General features: G+C 42.4%; 1 protein-coding gene across 1 annotated transcript in view; it reads right to left on the bottom strand.

The window, feature by feature from the left end:
- The window catches only part of LOC142360245 (transcription intermediary factor 1-alpha-like), a gene marked incomplete at its 3' end in the record, with an annotated part of 36,621 nt that extends 18,341 nt beyond the window's left edge, over positions 1-18,280 (bottom strand). Inside the window, exon 1 of the mRNA XM_075412453.1 lies at positions 17,858-18,280. Coding sequence (XP_075268568.1) covers positions 17,858-18,212 — 355 coding nt within the window. The remainder of the gene's footprint in view (positions 1-17,857) is intronic.
- Positions 18,281-18,517: the final 237 nt, after the last annotated feature.

The following is an 18,517-nucleotide window of genomic DNA, read 5'->3' as shown; positions in this document are numbered from 1 at the left end:
CTGGAGGATTGACAGTGTAACGCCCATCTACAAGAAGGGCCGGAAGGAGGATCCTGGGAACTATAGGCCTGTCAGCCCGACCTCGGTGCTGGGCAAGATTATGGAGCGATTTATCCTCAGTGCACTCACCGGGCACATGAAGGACACCCAGGGGATCATGCCCAGAGAGCACGGGTTCATGAAAGGCAGGTCCTGCTGGACCAACATGATCTCCTTCTATGACCAGTTGACCCACCTAGCAGGTGAGGGAAAGGCTGTGGATATTATCTGCCTGGACTTTAGTAAGGCCTTTAATGCTGTTTCCACAGCATCCTCCTGGAGAAACTAGCTGCCCATGGCTTGGATGGGTGTACACTTCACTGGGTAAAAATCTGGCTGGATGGCCAAGCACAGAGAGTGGTGGTGAATGGAGTTAAATCCAGCTGGCGGCCAGTCACGAGTGGTGTTCCCCAGGGCTCAGTTTTGGGTCTGGTCTTAACATTTTTATCAGTGTTCTGGGTAAGGGGATTGAGTGCTCCCTCAGTAAGTTTGCAGATGACACCAAGTTGGGTTGGAGTGTTGATCTGCTCAAGGGTAGGAAGGCTCTGTAGAGGGATCTGGACAGACTGGATCGATGGGCTGAGGCCAACTGTATGAGGTTCAACAAGGCCAAGTGCCGGGTCCTGCACTTCGGTCACAACAACCCCACGCAACGCTACAGGCTTGGGGAAGAGTGACTGGAAAGCTGCCTGACAAAAAAGGACCTGGAGGTGTTGGTCGACAGCCGGCTGAACATGAGCCAGCAGTGTGCCCAGGTGGCCAAGAAGGCCAATGGCATCCTGGCTTGGATCGGGAATTGTGCGGCCAGCAGGAGTAGGGAGGTGATCGTGCCCCTGTACAATCGTGCCCCTGGTGAGGCCGTACCTCAAGTACTGTGTTCAGTTTTGGGCCACCCACTACAAGAAGGACATTGAGGTGCTGGAGCATGTCCAGAGAAGAGCAATAAGGCTGGTGAAGGGTCTGGAGCACAAGTCTTATGAGGAGCGGCTGAGAGAACTGCATTTCTTTAGTCCTGAGAAGAGGAGGCTGAGGGGGGACCTTATTGCTCTCTACAACTATCTAAAAGGAGGTTGTAGCGAGGTGGGTGTCCATCTCTTCTCCCAAGTAACTAGTGACAGGAGGAGAGGAAATGGCGTCAAGTTGCGTCAGGGGAGGTTTAGATTGGATATTAGGAAAAATTTCTTTACTGAGAGTGATCAGGCATTGGAATACGCTGCCCAGGAAGTGGTGGAGTCACCATCCCTGGAAGTGTTCAAAAAACATGTAGATACGGCACTTCAGGACATCATTTAGCAGGCATGGTGGTGTTGGGTTGATGGTTGGACTTGACGATCTTAGGGGTCTTTTCCAACCTTAACGATTCTATGATTCTACAAAGAGTTGACACTTGGTGTTTTAAATGTTATTTCCTTTCAGAATGCCTGGTGTTGCACTATACTCTAGAGACGCAGGGAATATGTGAGAAAAACAGATGTAGTATTACTTAAAACAGAACACAAGTTGATATCAAGCTACCTTTCCCATTCTTTCATCAAGTGTGGTGGGATGGGTAACTAGGCAAGAGTGACCTTACATTTTTCTAAAGTTGCCTGAAGTATCATCAACACCAAAGAGGATCCAACGGTGACTCCACCAACCAGAGCAGCTACCTTAGTAACCAGGGACCTTCCGTCAGTTGTTCCTTTTCTGACCGGACTTACCCTTCCCCCATTGCCTGTTTGTTTCAATCCCTACGTTTCCCTCTCAACATTTTGACAAGATTCAGTCAGTGCCAGCTGATTCGCCATTCTTCCTTCCAATTTAGAATATTCATTCCTACAGAACCTCATTTTCTCCAGTAGTAGAGAGACACCCATCTTCTGGTTCTAACAGCCACCCACATTATTCAAATCAAATGCAATCCACTGCTTCCAGCCCTGTAGTGCCCATTACAATTGCGCAAATGCAGGAGGGAAAAGCAGCAAGAAAAACACACAGGATGCAGCTGTAAAATAATTTAAAATTTCAGTGTGTTTGGGCCTGAAGCACTGCAAAGTTTAGTGGATACAAACCAAAAAAGAAAAAGCATCTGAGAAGCAGAGAGCACAAAACCCCCCCTACGTATTGTTAGAAATAGGTAAGGTTCCTCTGTAGTGTTCGCACTTACTGAATCTTCAAAAGGGCAACACTTCAAGGGATAACACATTAGAATGCCTTTCACTGAGAAGAGTCCCATTTTATGTGGGCTTAAGTTTTCAAACTTAAGAATCCTAACAAGATTTGCATCGTTTGCTCTCTTATAATAACTGGTTATTACATCAGTATCTTCATTCAAAGGTATAAACCAAAAGAAACCCATTGTCTATCAAGAAGAAGGAGGCTTGAAACTGTTTCTCCTCCTGTCTTTGCGCATTGATGCAGCTGAGGGAGAACCTAAGTATAGGTAGGCAGTCCACTGAGCATTGAAAGTAAGTATTTCCAGTGTGTCAATTTGTAACTGTTAGTGTCAAACATTAAATCACTGCATGAAGTAAGATTTTAAAAGCATAGTTACCCGTTTGTTCTTGCTCAGAAGAATGAAGTTCTCCAGTGTCAGGCTTTATTTTTGTCTAAATAAACCTGTAAGTTTTTTGGGGGGTTTTTTTTGGGGGGGTTGGTTTTTGTTTTTTTTTTTTTGTTTTGGTTTTTTTGTTTGTTTGTTTTTAATGGAGCAAGTATTTCCAGAGTGCCCCAGTGAGCAGGTGAAAACATATTACTTAAACTGTGAGGAGTTCCATAATCCACATCATGATTATCGTGAGCATGGTAAGTGATAAGACCCCACATTTTCATCCACTCCTTCGTGCCAGGACAGTTGTTCATGCAGCTGTACAGTGAGCTGGATCAAAAGCACATGGCTCTTGAGTAGGAGTAGAGGGGAAGACCTCCACCCATTTTAGCAGCAACATCCATTCATATAAAAATCCAGTAGCTGCGGAACCTCACCTTCAGACTTTGCTTGCACCAGGCCCCGACACCACATTGCTAACAAAAGTAACAATGCTGGCTCCCCTGCCCATCCATTTCCACCCCATGCCAACACAACATTTATGCTGCCACGCAATGAGCTGGATTTAGGGAACACGACATGGATTAAATGGGGCTGTGCCGAGAAAGAAGAGTTTGTTTCCACCATAACAGTTCTCACTGGCTACAGGCTCGCAACGCATATGCCCCTTTAAGGAAAGCCAGCCTGCATTTTAGGCACATACAGGAAAACATGGCACATTCTTATTCTTCCTCACGAGTTACAGCCTGCGTCCACAGCAATGCCATCTCAAGCCATTCAGCAGAATGGATTTTCAGCACATACTGTATTATTTCCAACTCAGTTCTCAATTTCCTGGGAGTACATTCCAGACTACTGAAGCATCCGGAGACAATAGGAGGGGACTGCTCTGGTCTGCCCCAGTTTCAGCTCATTTGCGTCTTCACTGTAGCAAACAGGTTTCAGAGCCAATTTAATCAAGCCACTGGATAATCATTTGTAGATCCAGAAGGGTATTGTTGTTTGTAGATGCACAGTGCTTTACTAAAAAAGCACAGATTAAGGGTTCCCTTTCTTCAGTACAGATCAGACAAAAAAAAAAAAAACCAAAACCCTAGATTTGTGAAAGAGGTCTCTATGAAATACAGTGCTTGGAAACAACTGGTAACTAATTTTCCCTAAAATGACATTGTCATTACAGCAGAAATTAATTAGGCTTGCATAAAGCAATCTTCCTCAGTTTTACAGAAGTCTTGTTTGAAGTTTTCACTATACAGATTTCAGAACCGAAAATACTAACAGCAAGTCACACATACAGTTAATTTTTTTTTTAAATGGACATGCTAGTTAACATTAATAGAAGGTATGTTAGAGAATTAAGACTGTGCCAGCTATAAGATTTTTTAGCATAACTACGCAGAAAATTAGGGCATCTCAATTGTGACCTACAGAATCTTTTCTCCTCAGGCTGTGCATATAGACACCATTAACATTTGCAAGGTTTTTCATTAAAATGCATGGGGTTGAGGGTAAACTGGTTATATTTACACAGGTCATGTTTTTCTGTTAAAAACAAACACTTAGAAAACTTCCTTTGAGAGACGGTATCATGTGCAGTAACATCTCCATCAATTTTAAAAATAATTACTGCTTTCCTCTTGTTTCTCATTAAACCAATACTGGTGCTGCAAAATTGGCAACTTCTTCAAACCAGTTTGTTCCAGAAAAAGCTGCTCCTATCTAGTTCTGACAGCCTGCTGATGCTAGTGGAGGGGAGATAGGTTAAACCAACAAGCAAGTGCATCTCAAGGGGAAACTGGCACCTACTGCCAAAACATAAACATTCAAAGCAACCACATATCTAGCGGAGAAGTTTATTAAAATCTGAATGCTTTATTTACCACCCTTCAAAATGTAAATAGATGAAAACAGACAAAGACTACTAGCTGTAATCCCCCCCTCTGGAAGAGTGTTACAGGCCAGTTTTTATGCTGCAGTGCATTGACTTTCTTGGGAAGCACTGCAGATCTGAATTAAAATATTTCAGCTGCTCCGTGAAATGGTTCATTGTTTTTGCTATACGTGCCCAATCTTCAAACATTTCACATATCACATATTGGACTTCATAAATTGCAAATTTTGCAAGGGCTGACTCTCCAGCCACTTCTGAGTACCTTAAGAAATTTAGAAGAGAGAGTTTATGTTCACATCCAAGGCTGCCCAATGCATTTCCTTCGACAACACAATTATAAGAAGTGTCATAACGTAACAAAGGGAAATAGTGCTATTGTGGGACAGACAACATTTAAGTACAAGACGATGAATAAAAACCTCACTGCCTTGCAATGAACATGCTTAAATGATGATGCAGAAGCTGCCAACAATTATGCCAATTGTCACTGCTGTCTGTGATGAGCATTTCTTTCATCAAAATTAAAATACGTTCTTGCAAGTCCTGAAATTGTCAAGTATTTTCAACTTCATGTAATGAATTCAAGCATACAAGACACAAGGATTTTTAAGATTCAGTGACATTCTTGCATCGTTTTCTCTGAGCAGCCTAGTATTTAATTTTTCAAGTTGCTAACATTTTGAAATTGGGTTTAATGCTGTCCAGATTCACACATTCTATGGAAATATCATTTTGCAGACACTCTAGGTTCCTGTCAACAGTGCTCTAGTCTATTGTATCCACATGCTTCTAGAACAAGGAAATTAATACCTGTCTCTCTGAGTAGCAACATGTTAGCATGTTGTTATTACTATTTAAAAGAGATCAGTGGGGTAAAAAATTTCCTTTGCCAGAATCCCTGGTACCGAGATGGACCCCGCCGTGGACTTCCGAGTACAACACAGCTAGCAGTCATTTCTTTGTAGCAAGAAATGCCATAGTGTAGTCTTCATCTTTTAGAGTTCTCATCTACTACCAGCTGACAGTTCAGTAGTTGCAGTACAAGGCATCTACTACCAGAAATTATAGCTATAAAAAAAGTAGGTAAGCGGATTATCATTTGGGCAGTTGGAGGCAGTCACAAGCCAAAGAACCAAGCCTTTCTGGAAGACACTGAAGGAGTTGGTTCTTTTTAACCCTTTGTTGAAAAGATTAAAAATATACTCCAACATGTGACACTCTTCACTGTGTTACCCACTTCCTCTGTTTAACCCCAGATACCGTAATGATCCCATCAACACTGAGCAGATGTCAAGGTCAAAAAAAAAAAAAAACAAACACCTTGAAAAATAACTTCTAAGTATCTAGCCCACATTAGGGGAATCAAGTTGGAAGCAGCAGTCGGAACAACAGCATGTAACAGTTTTAATCAGAGTACTTCAGGAGAAATGTCATCCAAAACAGGAACGGTAATGCAATTCATGGCCTTCGGCTAGTTCATGTTACTCCCTCTCTTCAAGTGCTCTGTGATCTGTTCTTTCACAAGTCTCCTCCCATTCTCAACATAATCACTGCTCAATAACTGGAAAATACCTACCAGGACTTGGCAAACTAGCCTTCTGGCCCTCATTTTTCCAGCCACTAGCCTCAGGGGAGCAATTCAGGCACCTAAACAGACATACCTAATTTGAGCAGGATATCCTGCCTGGCTTCCAGCTACTATTCCAGAAGGAAACAGGTCTCCTGTGGATCGTGCAGTACATCTGCCAGCCCTTTTTTGCGTATCACTGGCATCCCAGAAATGCAGAAGTAGCAGAAGATATTCCAGTTTGAGCAGATGAATCTCAATTTACCTGTCTACTCTATTCCACGTATCACTGTGATTGTGATTTCAAACTCCTGATGGAAAATACAACTGAGAGGCACACAGAAGTTCTCTTAAGTGGTACTCAAAACAAACTGCAGTCTGTATCTCCAAAGGAAAACTTGCTTAAAACCACTTAAGTGTCAATACTCACAGCCATCAATGTATTAACTGCAGTGTTTGCTGCATCCGTTTGTATTCCATTATATAGATATCTACTTTGAAATTCTCTTTGAGGACAGACTTAGAGATCAGAAGTCATCAATACCTCTATGATCTTTCCTTGAAACCATCTTAAAATATAGACTGCAGTGATGTAACAAATATAATAGAAGACTCCATCAACTTTATCCATAAATAGTATATGCAAGGAATGGATGTTCAAAAGTACATAGAAATAATATGCTAATTTAGAATAATATGTTCTGCCTTTGTTTAGGTCATTTTGTTTGGTGAGGGGGTGGAGAGAAGAAAAAGAAAGGGTAGGCTATTATAAAAAAAAAACAGATTTTTTTTTTGCTAGTTAGTACCTCTTCAATACATTCTTCAACAACAATATGATAATAGCAGATTTACCACACAAGTACGATATCCAGGACTTAGATCCCCAACAGGGAGAAAGAGGAATTTAACACTTATTTGTTAATAATTTCTGAATATTTATAAAGGCACACTTTTAATCTGTGCTGAAATTAAGTCTGTTGCATAACAAACACTTTCATTAGTAACCTGGTAATATTTTCAGGATTTTTAGATTACTATTTTTATTGAAGCTTGCTGTTGACAGAGACAATGAAAGGCACAAATGATATTTGATGAAAATTCCTACTCTGATAAATGTAGTCAATAAGACAAAAAAAATAAAGGTACTTCTTTTCCACAGTTTTCATCAGATACGTCTGATTTCTCTGCAAGACATTATTATTTGAATAAAAAAGTAAAGGTTCAAGCCATTTATTTGAGCAAAACAACTCCAAGATCCCCAAATCTAGTCTATTCTGACTACTTGTTATATTCAAAAGCTGTTTAATACTAAAGCTTGTCATATGCAGAATTTCTGAATTTATGAAAAAGTAAGTCTTAATGGCAGCACAGAAATAACACAGAAGTGACTCAAAAAGTTAAACTACCCACTACTGGGCATCCAGTTCAATCGCAAGAATCCCTCCAATATTCTAAAACCAGCAACTAGAGCGGAGGATATCCTCCAAGTTATCTGCAAGTTACAAGCATTGCACTTCTGGGTGTAGCTGTACAGGAATAAAAAGCCAACTCGCTTTAGATCCTTCTGTTACATGTGTATAGTACCCCACAGCACTGCTGTAACGGTTCAAAGGGCAAGGTGACCAGCTTTTTCCAGTTCCCACATAATTTCAAGACTACAAAGCTGGAGCAATATATGCGTTATGAGATCTGCACAGACTATACAGCCTCCAAGAACCAGCATTAATTAAGAAGCAGCGTTGTGCCTTCTACTCTGACATTACATTAATATGTTACAGAATGTAACGAATAAAACATATTCCTTCTGGATTGAAGGGATGCACTGACTGATCAAGTAATGAGGCCAGTGATTTCTGACAGCTGCCCTACTCCTCTCAGGAAACAGCAAGTTACAGAGGCAGCAGCGACACTACTTGTGTTCCCACTGCGTATCTCCTGTTACTCTCTCTTGTAATGTGCCGTAGACACCTGAATCATGAACTAGACCCTGTTAGTTGATGTGAACATCCACATCTGCTGAAGGAATCTAGTCTTCCTATGATTTCCTCCATTTTCCCAAAATCAGAGAAAAGCTCCTTCAAAGGTGCTTTCCCACATAATACACTCTGTACTAAGAATGAAGCTTCAGGAACTGAATCTTCTGCCAAAACTGGTCCTCACAAATGCCATTTACCTGTCCTTCAGATTCACTCGATCTTTTTCCACCTTCCGTGTCATAATGCCAGACAGGATTGATCATATATTAGTTTAGATAAAGTGCTGGAAAGATTACATTTTGCCTCCAATACCACTTCAGGAACCAACTAGGATTATACTTCTGTTCCTACTTTATTTTTCAGGAATATTCACAAGGGTTCAACTATGGCATTGTGATTCTTAATCTGCTTGGCTGATATACTGACAAATGAAAAACAAACAACCACAACTTTAAGGCAGAACAACAGCTATTCCGGCAAAGGTATGAAATCAGACATCCTGCAGCTCATAGCACCTATACTATATTCTCAATAATTTAAATTGGTCAAAAGACAGCAAAAGAAAGCCTTATTAAATCTGATCTTACCCAAATGGAACTGGAAGCAGGGAAAAAGAAAAATCCTACACAATAAATAGAATCAGATTACCCCACAATACAATAACACGGTTGCTAAATGGACTTTAAAAGGATGCAAGATTAGCACTCAGCTTCTTAAAGAATCTAGAGTACATTCAGCTCTTGCACAAAGGGTAGAACAGAGGGAAGAGGACTGTCAGTTCAATCCATATGGGATACCCATACATAAAAAGTCTTCTTCATTTTGCCAAACAGCTTCTAGAATGATTGTTCTGTGAAGAGACCTTGGCCTGGTTGAATTTAAACAGCAGTGATACTAATCTAGAAGACACAGGTGCTACCATAAACTGTGGCTTGGCTTCCAAATTGTACCTGGTCCCAGCTACTAGGCTGCTTCTTCGAAGAAAAACACAACAGAGGACTGCCTCCCGATCTGCAGTTGAACCTGCTCAGTCCATCAAGAGACACAGAATTTTACTGATGGTGCCAGTCCGAACAGTTTATACAACAAATACTTATTTATCAACTGGCAAGAGTAATTCTGGCAGGTCATTCTTATTTTACAGAGTAAGACCTTATTGCTAGGGTTTTTTTGTTTAATTTTCACTGCCAGAAGATGTGGGAAGACCATAAGCCTGCCCATATGTTCCATCCCAGACTCTTCTGAACACTCCTTCACAGCACTGGACTCTGCCTTTGCTATAAAGCAGGGAATAACCATTCTATTTTACAGCTTGGAGTGTGGTATTTGAAGAAAGGGCTGCTAGCCCCTCTGGACTCACATTGAGGTAGACTGTGGGAGGCAAACTACACCTATGTTCATCCCCAGAAAGCATTCTATGTATCTCTATTTTGAGATAATGCTTACTCGGGCAAGGTTTAAAGCATGAGCTCTGAATCCACATTTGAGTTCCTTGCATAGACAAGGGGCTGACAAAAAGTTAAGTCGAGCTTCTCAAAGGAGATCAATTTCCTTTACACTTGATTAAACTAAACAGTCTAAGTATTCTACATTATTTTGGGGGTTTCAAAGAAAGATTTGCTAGCCAGCGGGTTATACCCTCATAGTCCCCATTTGCTACCAGCAATGGTAAGAGAAAACAGAACTACTGAAGGCAAGTAGTCTGTAGGTGATAAGCTCAACAACTAAAACAACTGAGAACAATAGCTGCTAATGTGTGAAGAAAGACCCCCAAACAAGACAAAAGCAAGTAAGGAACAAAACTACTGAGGGCTGACAACCAACTGCTTAAACAAGCAACGGTACCATAGGAACTGGGAAGCTGTAAACACTCAAAAGCACTAAATCTAACCCTGAAGTATGCAGTCTCCAAGGTTTCAACGTTCCCAGGACATTTAGCCATTACTGAGGTCCTGCTATCAGACACTGCATGTCATTACACAGCTCCATATTCTTTCTACAAAGCTTGTCTGCTAAACAGACTGCCTTTATCTCAGCCTTCAATTGATCAGTCGCCCACTACCCTAATTTATCACTTTGGGGCTAGGGAATGCTATGAATTTCAACTTTTACTTGAAAATTATGGAAACAATAGTGTTCTTGAAACAAGTTTTCCAAAACACAAAGATGATTCAAAGCTACTTCCACTTCTCTTTAAATTGACTGACTAGGAGGGTAGGTAATTTATACTCCTACATTACTTTAGCAAGTAGTTTACTCATTTTAAAAGCAGAGTCCAGGTTGAAAAAAAAGTGTATTTTAATTCACACCTTTGCTGTTCAGGCCAATCTTGCATACTAGTAGTCATTTCTAGTAACAGGCCTGTTGGTGCTGGGCTGTTTTATCAAGGCACTGTACCTTGCATTTAAAACTAGAACCTTACTCCCACTTTAAAAATGCCTTATTCCCCAGCACCAGTAGAGTGCTGCAGCTCCCTATCTCTCCTTCTTCCCACCTACTCATTCCCTGCACAGCTTCCAGTGTTCCCTCACCAAACAGCACCATCAGTGGTGTAAGTACCCTGCCATAGCAAGTTCAGCAGCAGTCTAAGCCTAACATGAACTTCTGTTACACTGGCTTATAGCATTAGTACCATAAACCTCAACTCTGCACATCCTTAACCACGTTGTGACTCTAGCAGATGCCTAGAAATGAGTGAAGCAGATCAAGTGAACTTAAGTTTATTACAGGCTTTCTGAACTCAAGCGGACATCCTAGAAAATACAAGGGGTTTTTCCAAGTCAACATTTCGGTGAAAATAGTCCTGTTTCTTTTTTACTATGTACAGTACAGATAGATGTGTCAACACACTGGGAAAATACACAGTCACTTTTCAAATTAGTTAATCTTTTTAGTTCAAAGGATATTTCAACTACAGTCTTGTTTTATTCAAATTGCACTATATTCACTTGAGGGACCACAGTAGAAAGGGGAACTCACCACTTTAAAGAGTTGCCTGTGGCAACTTACTTATTAATCAGAAGCAGGAATCTTTCTACAGTCAGAAAGCAAATGGCTCAGTTCTCTTGTCAATGTATTCCCACTTATGAGGGATCGAGCACTGGAGTTGCAGATTTCTGTTTTGAAATGAAGATGTGCCCGTGACCCAAATCCACTCTAGAAACAAGGGTCCTCAAAACACACGAGTGCAGTTCAAACAGCTGAGCCTTGCTTACTGTCTTCCTTTTTTCCATAGCCCACTGATAAACTTCAAAAATCACTAGAAAGCTTGTTTAACATCAGTCCTCTATCATATGTTAGTAACATATGCAAGGTAACACACAATTTTCTCCCACATAAAAGTTTCAAATAAGTGTTTACTTGAAGCACTGGAAAGACAGTATCAGGTAATTAAGAACATTCTTTTGCTCAACCTTCAGTTTCTTACCTGACTTTACAACACTGTTTCTGGCTAAGAATGGTGTAATTTTTCTCAGTTATTTCACATAACTGTTTCATGCTTTCTTTGATAGTAAACATCTATGTTTTTATGCATTCTCTCTGGCCAATAAAAAAAAAGAAAGTAGACATTCAGTTAGCTCAGCTATGACACTGATGTCTTCAAAGCACTTTTGAGCTGCAAGTACATAGTTTAAATAGTAAATGACTCCGTAGCTACCTAATTGCTGATGAAAATACAAACAGCATCACCAGGATTTTTATATGAACACAATTTTTCTGTGACTTTTAAGTTAGCCAAACAAAAAAGAATGCATCATTAAACTGTTATAGTAGATAACAGTTAAATAAGAGATCATAAGTCCAATAGTAGGAGATTTTGCTACTACTCTCAGTTCAGCTGGACCACCTGAATAGGTCCACAATAAAATCTACAGGGCCATATTCACCTGAAGAACCCTGCCTGACCAGCATATTATTGTTAGGAAATCAATGAAAACCACTAAAGTATTTCGTCTTATTGTAAAAACCTTTTGAAGTCTAAATTTCCAATTTCAGAAATAACAGATTTTTGATAAACAGTCAGTTATTCATACTGAAATACAGTCTCATTAGAATTCACTTTAAATTCTTTCTGGTTTTCCCCTGCCTTGTTTTTAGGTTAGATATAATGGGCAAAATACCAGCTTCACAACTTTACTGTTACTGGGAAATTCCACCAAATAGGGAAATTCCACCTACAGCATCTTAACACAAACTCACACAACCCTGGCACGGTGAAGGGAAGGCTCCGGGGAGACTTTATTTTTACTATGAGAGTGGTGAAACACTGGCACAGGTTGCCCAGAGAAGCTGTGGCTGCCCCCTCCCTGGAAGTGTTCAAGGTCAGGTTGGATGGGGCTTTGAGCAACCTGGTCTAGTGGAAGGTGCCCATGGCACAGGGGTTGGAACTAGCTGATCTGTAAGGTCCCTTCCAACCCAAACCATTCTATGATTCTGTGAAATTTCGTCTCTTAAAATTTGACCAGCTGGGTAAAGTTGAGTGAACATGGCCACCTCGTACTTCTGTAAGTTAGCAGGCCAACCAAAAAGCCTGCCACACGCATGGCCTACTAGCTCTTCAGTACATTTCTCCGATGAACAAGTTGGCCACAATGAGCACACTCCTTCCTCGACTTGCCTCTTAATGAGAATATGCACCATTATTTTTCCCTGGCTCTTCAAACAAGTCATTTTCTTAAGAGGTATCTCTATCATTCATACGCATTAAAACAAACCAACATACTTTCAACTAAATACATTATATACATTAGCGTATATTTCCTCTCCTGTTACCTTATGATCTAGGATTCCTTTCCATTATTTAAAGTACTAATTGCTTACTAGAGACATTACAAGCTGATTTTGTATTGGAACTGAGCTAGGTTGGCCTCTGAGGATTTAGATCTTTGCTTATAAACAAAAAACGTTTCACACAACAGTTCAGCTATTTTGATAACTTATAAAGCCTAACTTCTAAAAGGCTTCTAATTCAAATGAACATCACTGCAGTTGTTTTAAAACCCATCTGATGTTTCTGATGGCTTCAGCTTTTCAGTCTCCCACTTCCTGTCCGTGAAAGTAGCAAGAATGTAAATGCATCTAACCCACCCTCGAAATATTGTTATCTTATGTATGCCTAAAGAAAAGCATATAATATATTCTTATATTAATCATATATTGGATCAAGCACGATAAAAGCTTCTTTGAGCATCATGTAGTTGTCCACCTTAATAAATACTGCGTAGGTATGCGTACTGATTTTTGTGGAATTCCTCTTAGAAGAGAATGCAGGAATTTTCGGCAAATATATCCTCTACTTTAAATGACACTTGCACAATTAGTATCATTTCCCATCATATATCTTGAGATCATACCTTTTTCTAAGAGAAGGGCATTATAATTAGAAAAATAAGAACCTTCTCTTGATAGTTTATTGATTAGTATTTTAAGTTTCACTAGTTTCCTGACCTTTTGGCCAAGAAGTTTGTCCATTACAGGCTATCATAACAGTAACATTGTATTTTACCTGTAACAATGCTAAATGCTTTTTACATATGCTGTCTCTGGGCATTTTCAACTCAAAGTAAGCACAAATCAAAAACAGTATGAAAAGTAGGCTTATCTTTCCTGTAACATCTATTTCTATAGCATATATTTTCAAATATCAGCACTCCCAAATCTCCTTAAATTTTTTTACAGGTTAAACAATTCAGTTCTTGAATAACACTTGTGAAAGGATGCATAGATGCAACCATATATGTGCAAACACGAGTGTATACCCACACAAATATAATATGGACTCTTTGTAATGGTGAAGACAGTGAGAATCCACTTGAAGCAAGTGGCAATATGAAAGATGAAACAGAAATAATCATATACAGCAGGCAGATTAAAAAAAATCTTAAATATTCTTAGACGTCCAAGGCCTGGAAGATAAAATGGTCTTCAACATAACAAAGCTCAAATGAAGCTGTTATATCCTTCAAACTAACTAATTAGGACTCCAACCATTATTAAACTGATGAAAGATGGAAACAATGCATTAGACACAGAGAAATAAGAAAATTTAAGTTAATTTCAAAGGTTGTATGAAGTGATGACTTCGAAAAGTCCAGATATCATGACCAAATGAGAGTCTGAAAGTTTAAAGCTATCTGGATAAGGACTGACGTTGGGACATAATCAAACACCAGATGCCACCCGCATACGTGAGGGGATATCAAGGGTTAGGTCTTCATTCCATGTCTTACAGACCTCCAAACTGTATTGATAAACAAGTATTTCTGGGCAATAATAAGATGAAATATGAAACATCAACATCACCAAAATCCTTGTTCAGTAACTCTGAAGTATTTATTCCTTAATTAGCAGCAAGTATCAAACATATTTGAGTTGTGAGTCTGGACACTTTCCAAGAATTTATATCCTGGGAGTGCCCAAACATCACATGCTTTTAACAGCTTCATACAGATTTTTTTGCTAGTAGGTTTGTCTACAGATAAAGCAAAGAAAAAAAATTCCCTCTACTATTTTTGGTATTGAGACCAGTAAGATTTAATCATGATACCTGCATAAAACTTTGCTATGTGTTTCCATTCATAAGTTTTTCCCACATCAGCTCCCAATCTATTTCTTGTACACATTGATGATAAAAGCACTAGGATGTCTGCGACTTAAATAGTTTTGAAAAGGAATAAAAACTCAATCTATAACATTGCAGTTTTCATGTACCTCTTTCACATTTAAAAATTCCACAAGAGTACTATGATACTCCCCACATGAACACTGTCCTTTGATTAAGTACAGATTACTGCTCAACTAGTCACTGAAGCGCCACCCAGCACAAAATTTGGGCAAATGGCAGATTTCTAATTACAGGCTTCTTGTATGCACCAGTTCTAACTCACACAATCAGACAGTAAAGAATGGCCATTAGAAAAACAAAAGGAACACACACATGAACTTAGCAGCAGTGTCTGTAGATACCTGCTCACAAGGCAGTATCACATTTACAGACCCACTCTTGCAGCGTTCGCCACAGTTCTGTGCCTAGCAAGCCAGTTTTTGGCAATGCAACGATAGAAATATCACCTAGATCAAGTAAGCTGCCATTGGACATTCAGAAAACAAGCAGCAAGTTCTCCCAGTGCTAAGACCATTGAAGTCTGACACACAGCTGATTCTGCACCACCTTAAACTTCATGAACGGTACAGAGAGCAGAAACTCCAAGTTTTCTTTTCTATAGAAATTTTATTTCAAAACTGAATGCATGTGGCAGTACAGAGCATACCCACACCAAATGGCCTTGCCACCAGCCTACCTTTGCAGGAGGAACACTGATTAATATCCACCACAGCAAATTGACACTTGTCTTTGCCATTACCCGTGCTGAATCTCGCATTCAAGTTAGCAACACCAGAATTCTTAACTCACTCCAGATCCTTAAGTACGAAAAAAAAAAAAATTCACAGCACTCCTTTATTAGTTGTTAGTATCTTTACAGAAAGAGAGCCAATGTTCTCCCACATAAACTTGTCTGTACGTTGGAAGTTGAAGGCATGCATTCTTCTATCAAAGCTAAGGACTGTTTGCGCTTGGAAACCGTTTACTGAAGGAAAAAAGCATATCCAGATTATACTTCAAACTCGGTTCATCTTTATCTACCTGTTTCTCAAATAATTTGGCTATTAGCACACTTCATCGCAAGGCTGGCTCAGTGAAGCGCTTTTCAAATCACATCCTTTCCTTTGTTCAAAACAGACTCCCTTCTACCAGTCTTTCTTCAGGCTTCTTTTTTGTGCAACTTTACTGCTCCACACACGTGCATAAGCAGTCTGTCCGCTTATCTTTCAGAAGCTTTTCCTAGCTTGCACTTCTATTGTGTTCCTTACCTAGGTCGTTCCTTCCAGCACAAATAGCTTTCCTGCTGTTTAATTTCTTCACTTTAGTCACAGTAATCTCACAATGTACATCATAAGAGGCACTTACTATCCAACTTTCCAAGCTTATACTCTTCAGTTTATTTCTTCAGGTCACTCCTTATAAACATTTCGCACAACATATTACCAGAAGAAGTGACAGATTTGCACTGACCTGTCCTTCCTTCCATCTTCTGAGAATTTAAGAACTCTCCTCCAACCACAACATTTTTCCTCAATACAATCAGCTCTAGACACTCACACCTTTTTCTTCTTTTTGCAATCCTAACTTTACAACTTTTTAAGTATCAGTTGGAAAGCAGAAGGCAGCCAATGCATATCACCTAGTTAGGCCTTAGGTAGCTAGCACACAGCCTTTGCCCTTTTAACTGGACCAGAACCATGACAAGAAAAGACGTAAAGAACACACCACATCAAGCAGAGCGAGAGATCTACAAGAGGTTCCTCTTCCTACTGGACAATGAATGGTAGTGTGGAACCATGAAGATAACTTGAAAGAAAAGTCAACAAGGTAAAAATAATGTCACCACCAAGCAGTACGTCTGTAAACTTGTAGAAGGAGGAATACATACTGTGTAATTCATTCACACAGAACCAATTCACACAGTCAAAAGGGGAGGAACATGGCCACAAGTTCACTGTTGCTACAATTCATTATTTCATCTATCATTTGTCCTCCCAAGCAGGTGTTTGAATAGCACTGATCTTTTCATTCTTATGATACATCTTATTTCTTACTCAGCTACAGACCCCATAAGAGAACATCTGAGAATTGAGCTGTGCTGTTCATGACCTCAAAAGTCATAAGGCGATGATTATATTGTCTCTCAGACTATGTTGCAGCCCCCGAGTTAGGTGCATCTCTGCTCCCTTTCTCATTCCCAAACATCTCATCTTGGAACACCTCATCACACACCAGGGCTGGTGCTTTTTCTTTTCCTCCCATACAGAACTTCACAGTTCTACTTGTAGACATAGGAGCAATAACTTCTCCTGGATTAAACAATCTTAAACATACTGGCTTTGGGTCTCACAGATTTTCCCATTCTGGAACTTCGGACAAGGCAGTCTGACTACCACATAAATTACATACTAAAATTAAAGATGGGATGAGTACACTAACACAGACATCCACATAGATGAAGAGACTCAGCATATCCTTTAATAATACACTCGGGGCTTTCTCAGGTATTCTCAAGCAAGGCTGTCTCTCCGCTTGTCCCAAACATCCCTTTCTCTCAAGAGGGTGTTCCTTCACAAATTGCCGTAAACACCTGGCACGTTCAAGTTGTAACCCTTCTGCTCACAGCTGCTGGCAGAACGGTAAAGGGTCCCTAAACGCATTTAAAGGGCGACGGCCGATACGAGCTTCAGAACGGCCAGCCTGGAGTTACCACTTCTTTCTCCACGCAGGACTTTTCACCTGGGTCCCACCCACCCACCCTAACATGCGCGACCGCCACCAACTCCACTTCAGAGCGGCCCCACTCCCGCCACGCTCCCCCCCCTCCGCCCCGGGCGCTGCGGGGTCTTCACCCGCTCCCACCGCGGGACGCCCGCCCGCCCCTTGCCCTGGGGCGAAGCCGCCTTCGGCAAAACCCAGCGAACCGCCAGCCCCGAGAGGGCTAGGAAAAAAACATAATTAAAATTTAAAAACCCCAAACATTAGGGAAGCACTTCGGGGTGGCAGGGGCTTACCGCGCGCCCCCCGCAGCGCTGACAGGAGCCACCGCGCCAGCGGCGCGCGAGCTCACCGCAACTTCCTCGCGGCGCTCCCCCTCACATCCCCCAACGCCCCCCCCACGCCCACGGGCACCTGCGCCCCGCCCACGGCGCCTCCCGTCGCGACAGCGCCCCGCCCCCCATGCCTGTCGCGATACCCCGCCTGCGGCCCCAAGCCCGGAGGGAAGGGGGTCGGCGGCGGAGCGGCCACTCACCGGGCGTGCAGTGCAGGGGCGAGGTGGGCGATGAGGGGGGCGGCGGCGGCGGCTCCTTGGGGGTGCCGGTGGCGGCGGAGGGGACGGCGGGGGGCAGCATGAGGTAGCGGTCGGGCGGCGGCAGGCAGCGGAGGCAGACGGAGTGGAGGCAGGGCAGCAGCTTGGGCCGCCGGCTCTGGATGGGCTGCCCGCACACCCCGCAAGTGTCCAACAGGTTGAGCGGGGCCGCCTCCCCGCCGCGCTCCGCCGGGCCCTGCCGACTCTCGGCCTCGTTCTCCCCGCTCAGCGCCGCCGCTCCCGTTCGCTCCGACGGGCACGGCCCCCCCGCCGCCGCCGCCGCCGCCGCCTCTTCCATTGTCCTGCGCCGGCCGCCGCCGAAGTGAGGAGGGGCGGCCCCGTTGCCCCCGCCGCTTCCCGCCGGCCCCCGCCCCGCGCGCGGCCCGCGGTGTTTGTGTGTGCCTGCCCCGGGAAGGAGGCTGCCCCGCCGCCCCGCCCCTCGCCCCGCCCCGCCCGCGATCCCGAACCCCGTGCCCCGCCCCTGCTTGGCCGCGCCGCGCCCCCTCCGGGGCCACGCCCCCCCCGCAGCCGAATACGTGCGCGAGCGCTGCTCCCGCCCCGCCCCCCCAGGAACCAGAGCGGAGGAAGCCCCGCCCCGGGAAG

This window comes from Opisthocomus hoazin, unplaced genomic scaffold, assembly GCF_030867145.1.
Source record: "Opisthocomus hoazin isolate bOpiHoa1 unplaced genomic scaffold, bOpiHoa1.hap1 HAP1_SCAFFOLD_271, whole genome shotgun sequence".
Taxonomy (NCBI): domain Eukaryota; kingdom Metazoa; phylum Chordata; class Aves; order Opisthocomiformes; family Opisthocomidae; genus Opisthocomus; species Opisthocomus hoazin.
The sequence above is the reverse complement of the archived record's forward strand: the minus strand, read 5'-3'. Positions and strand labels throughout refer to the sequence as shown.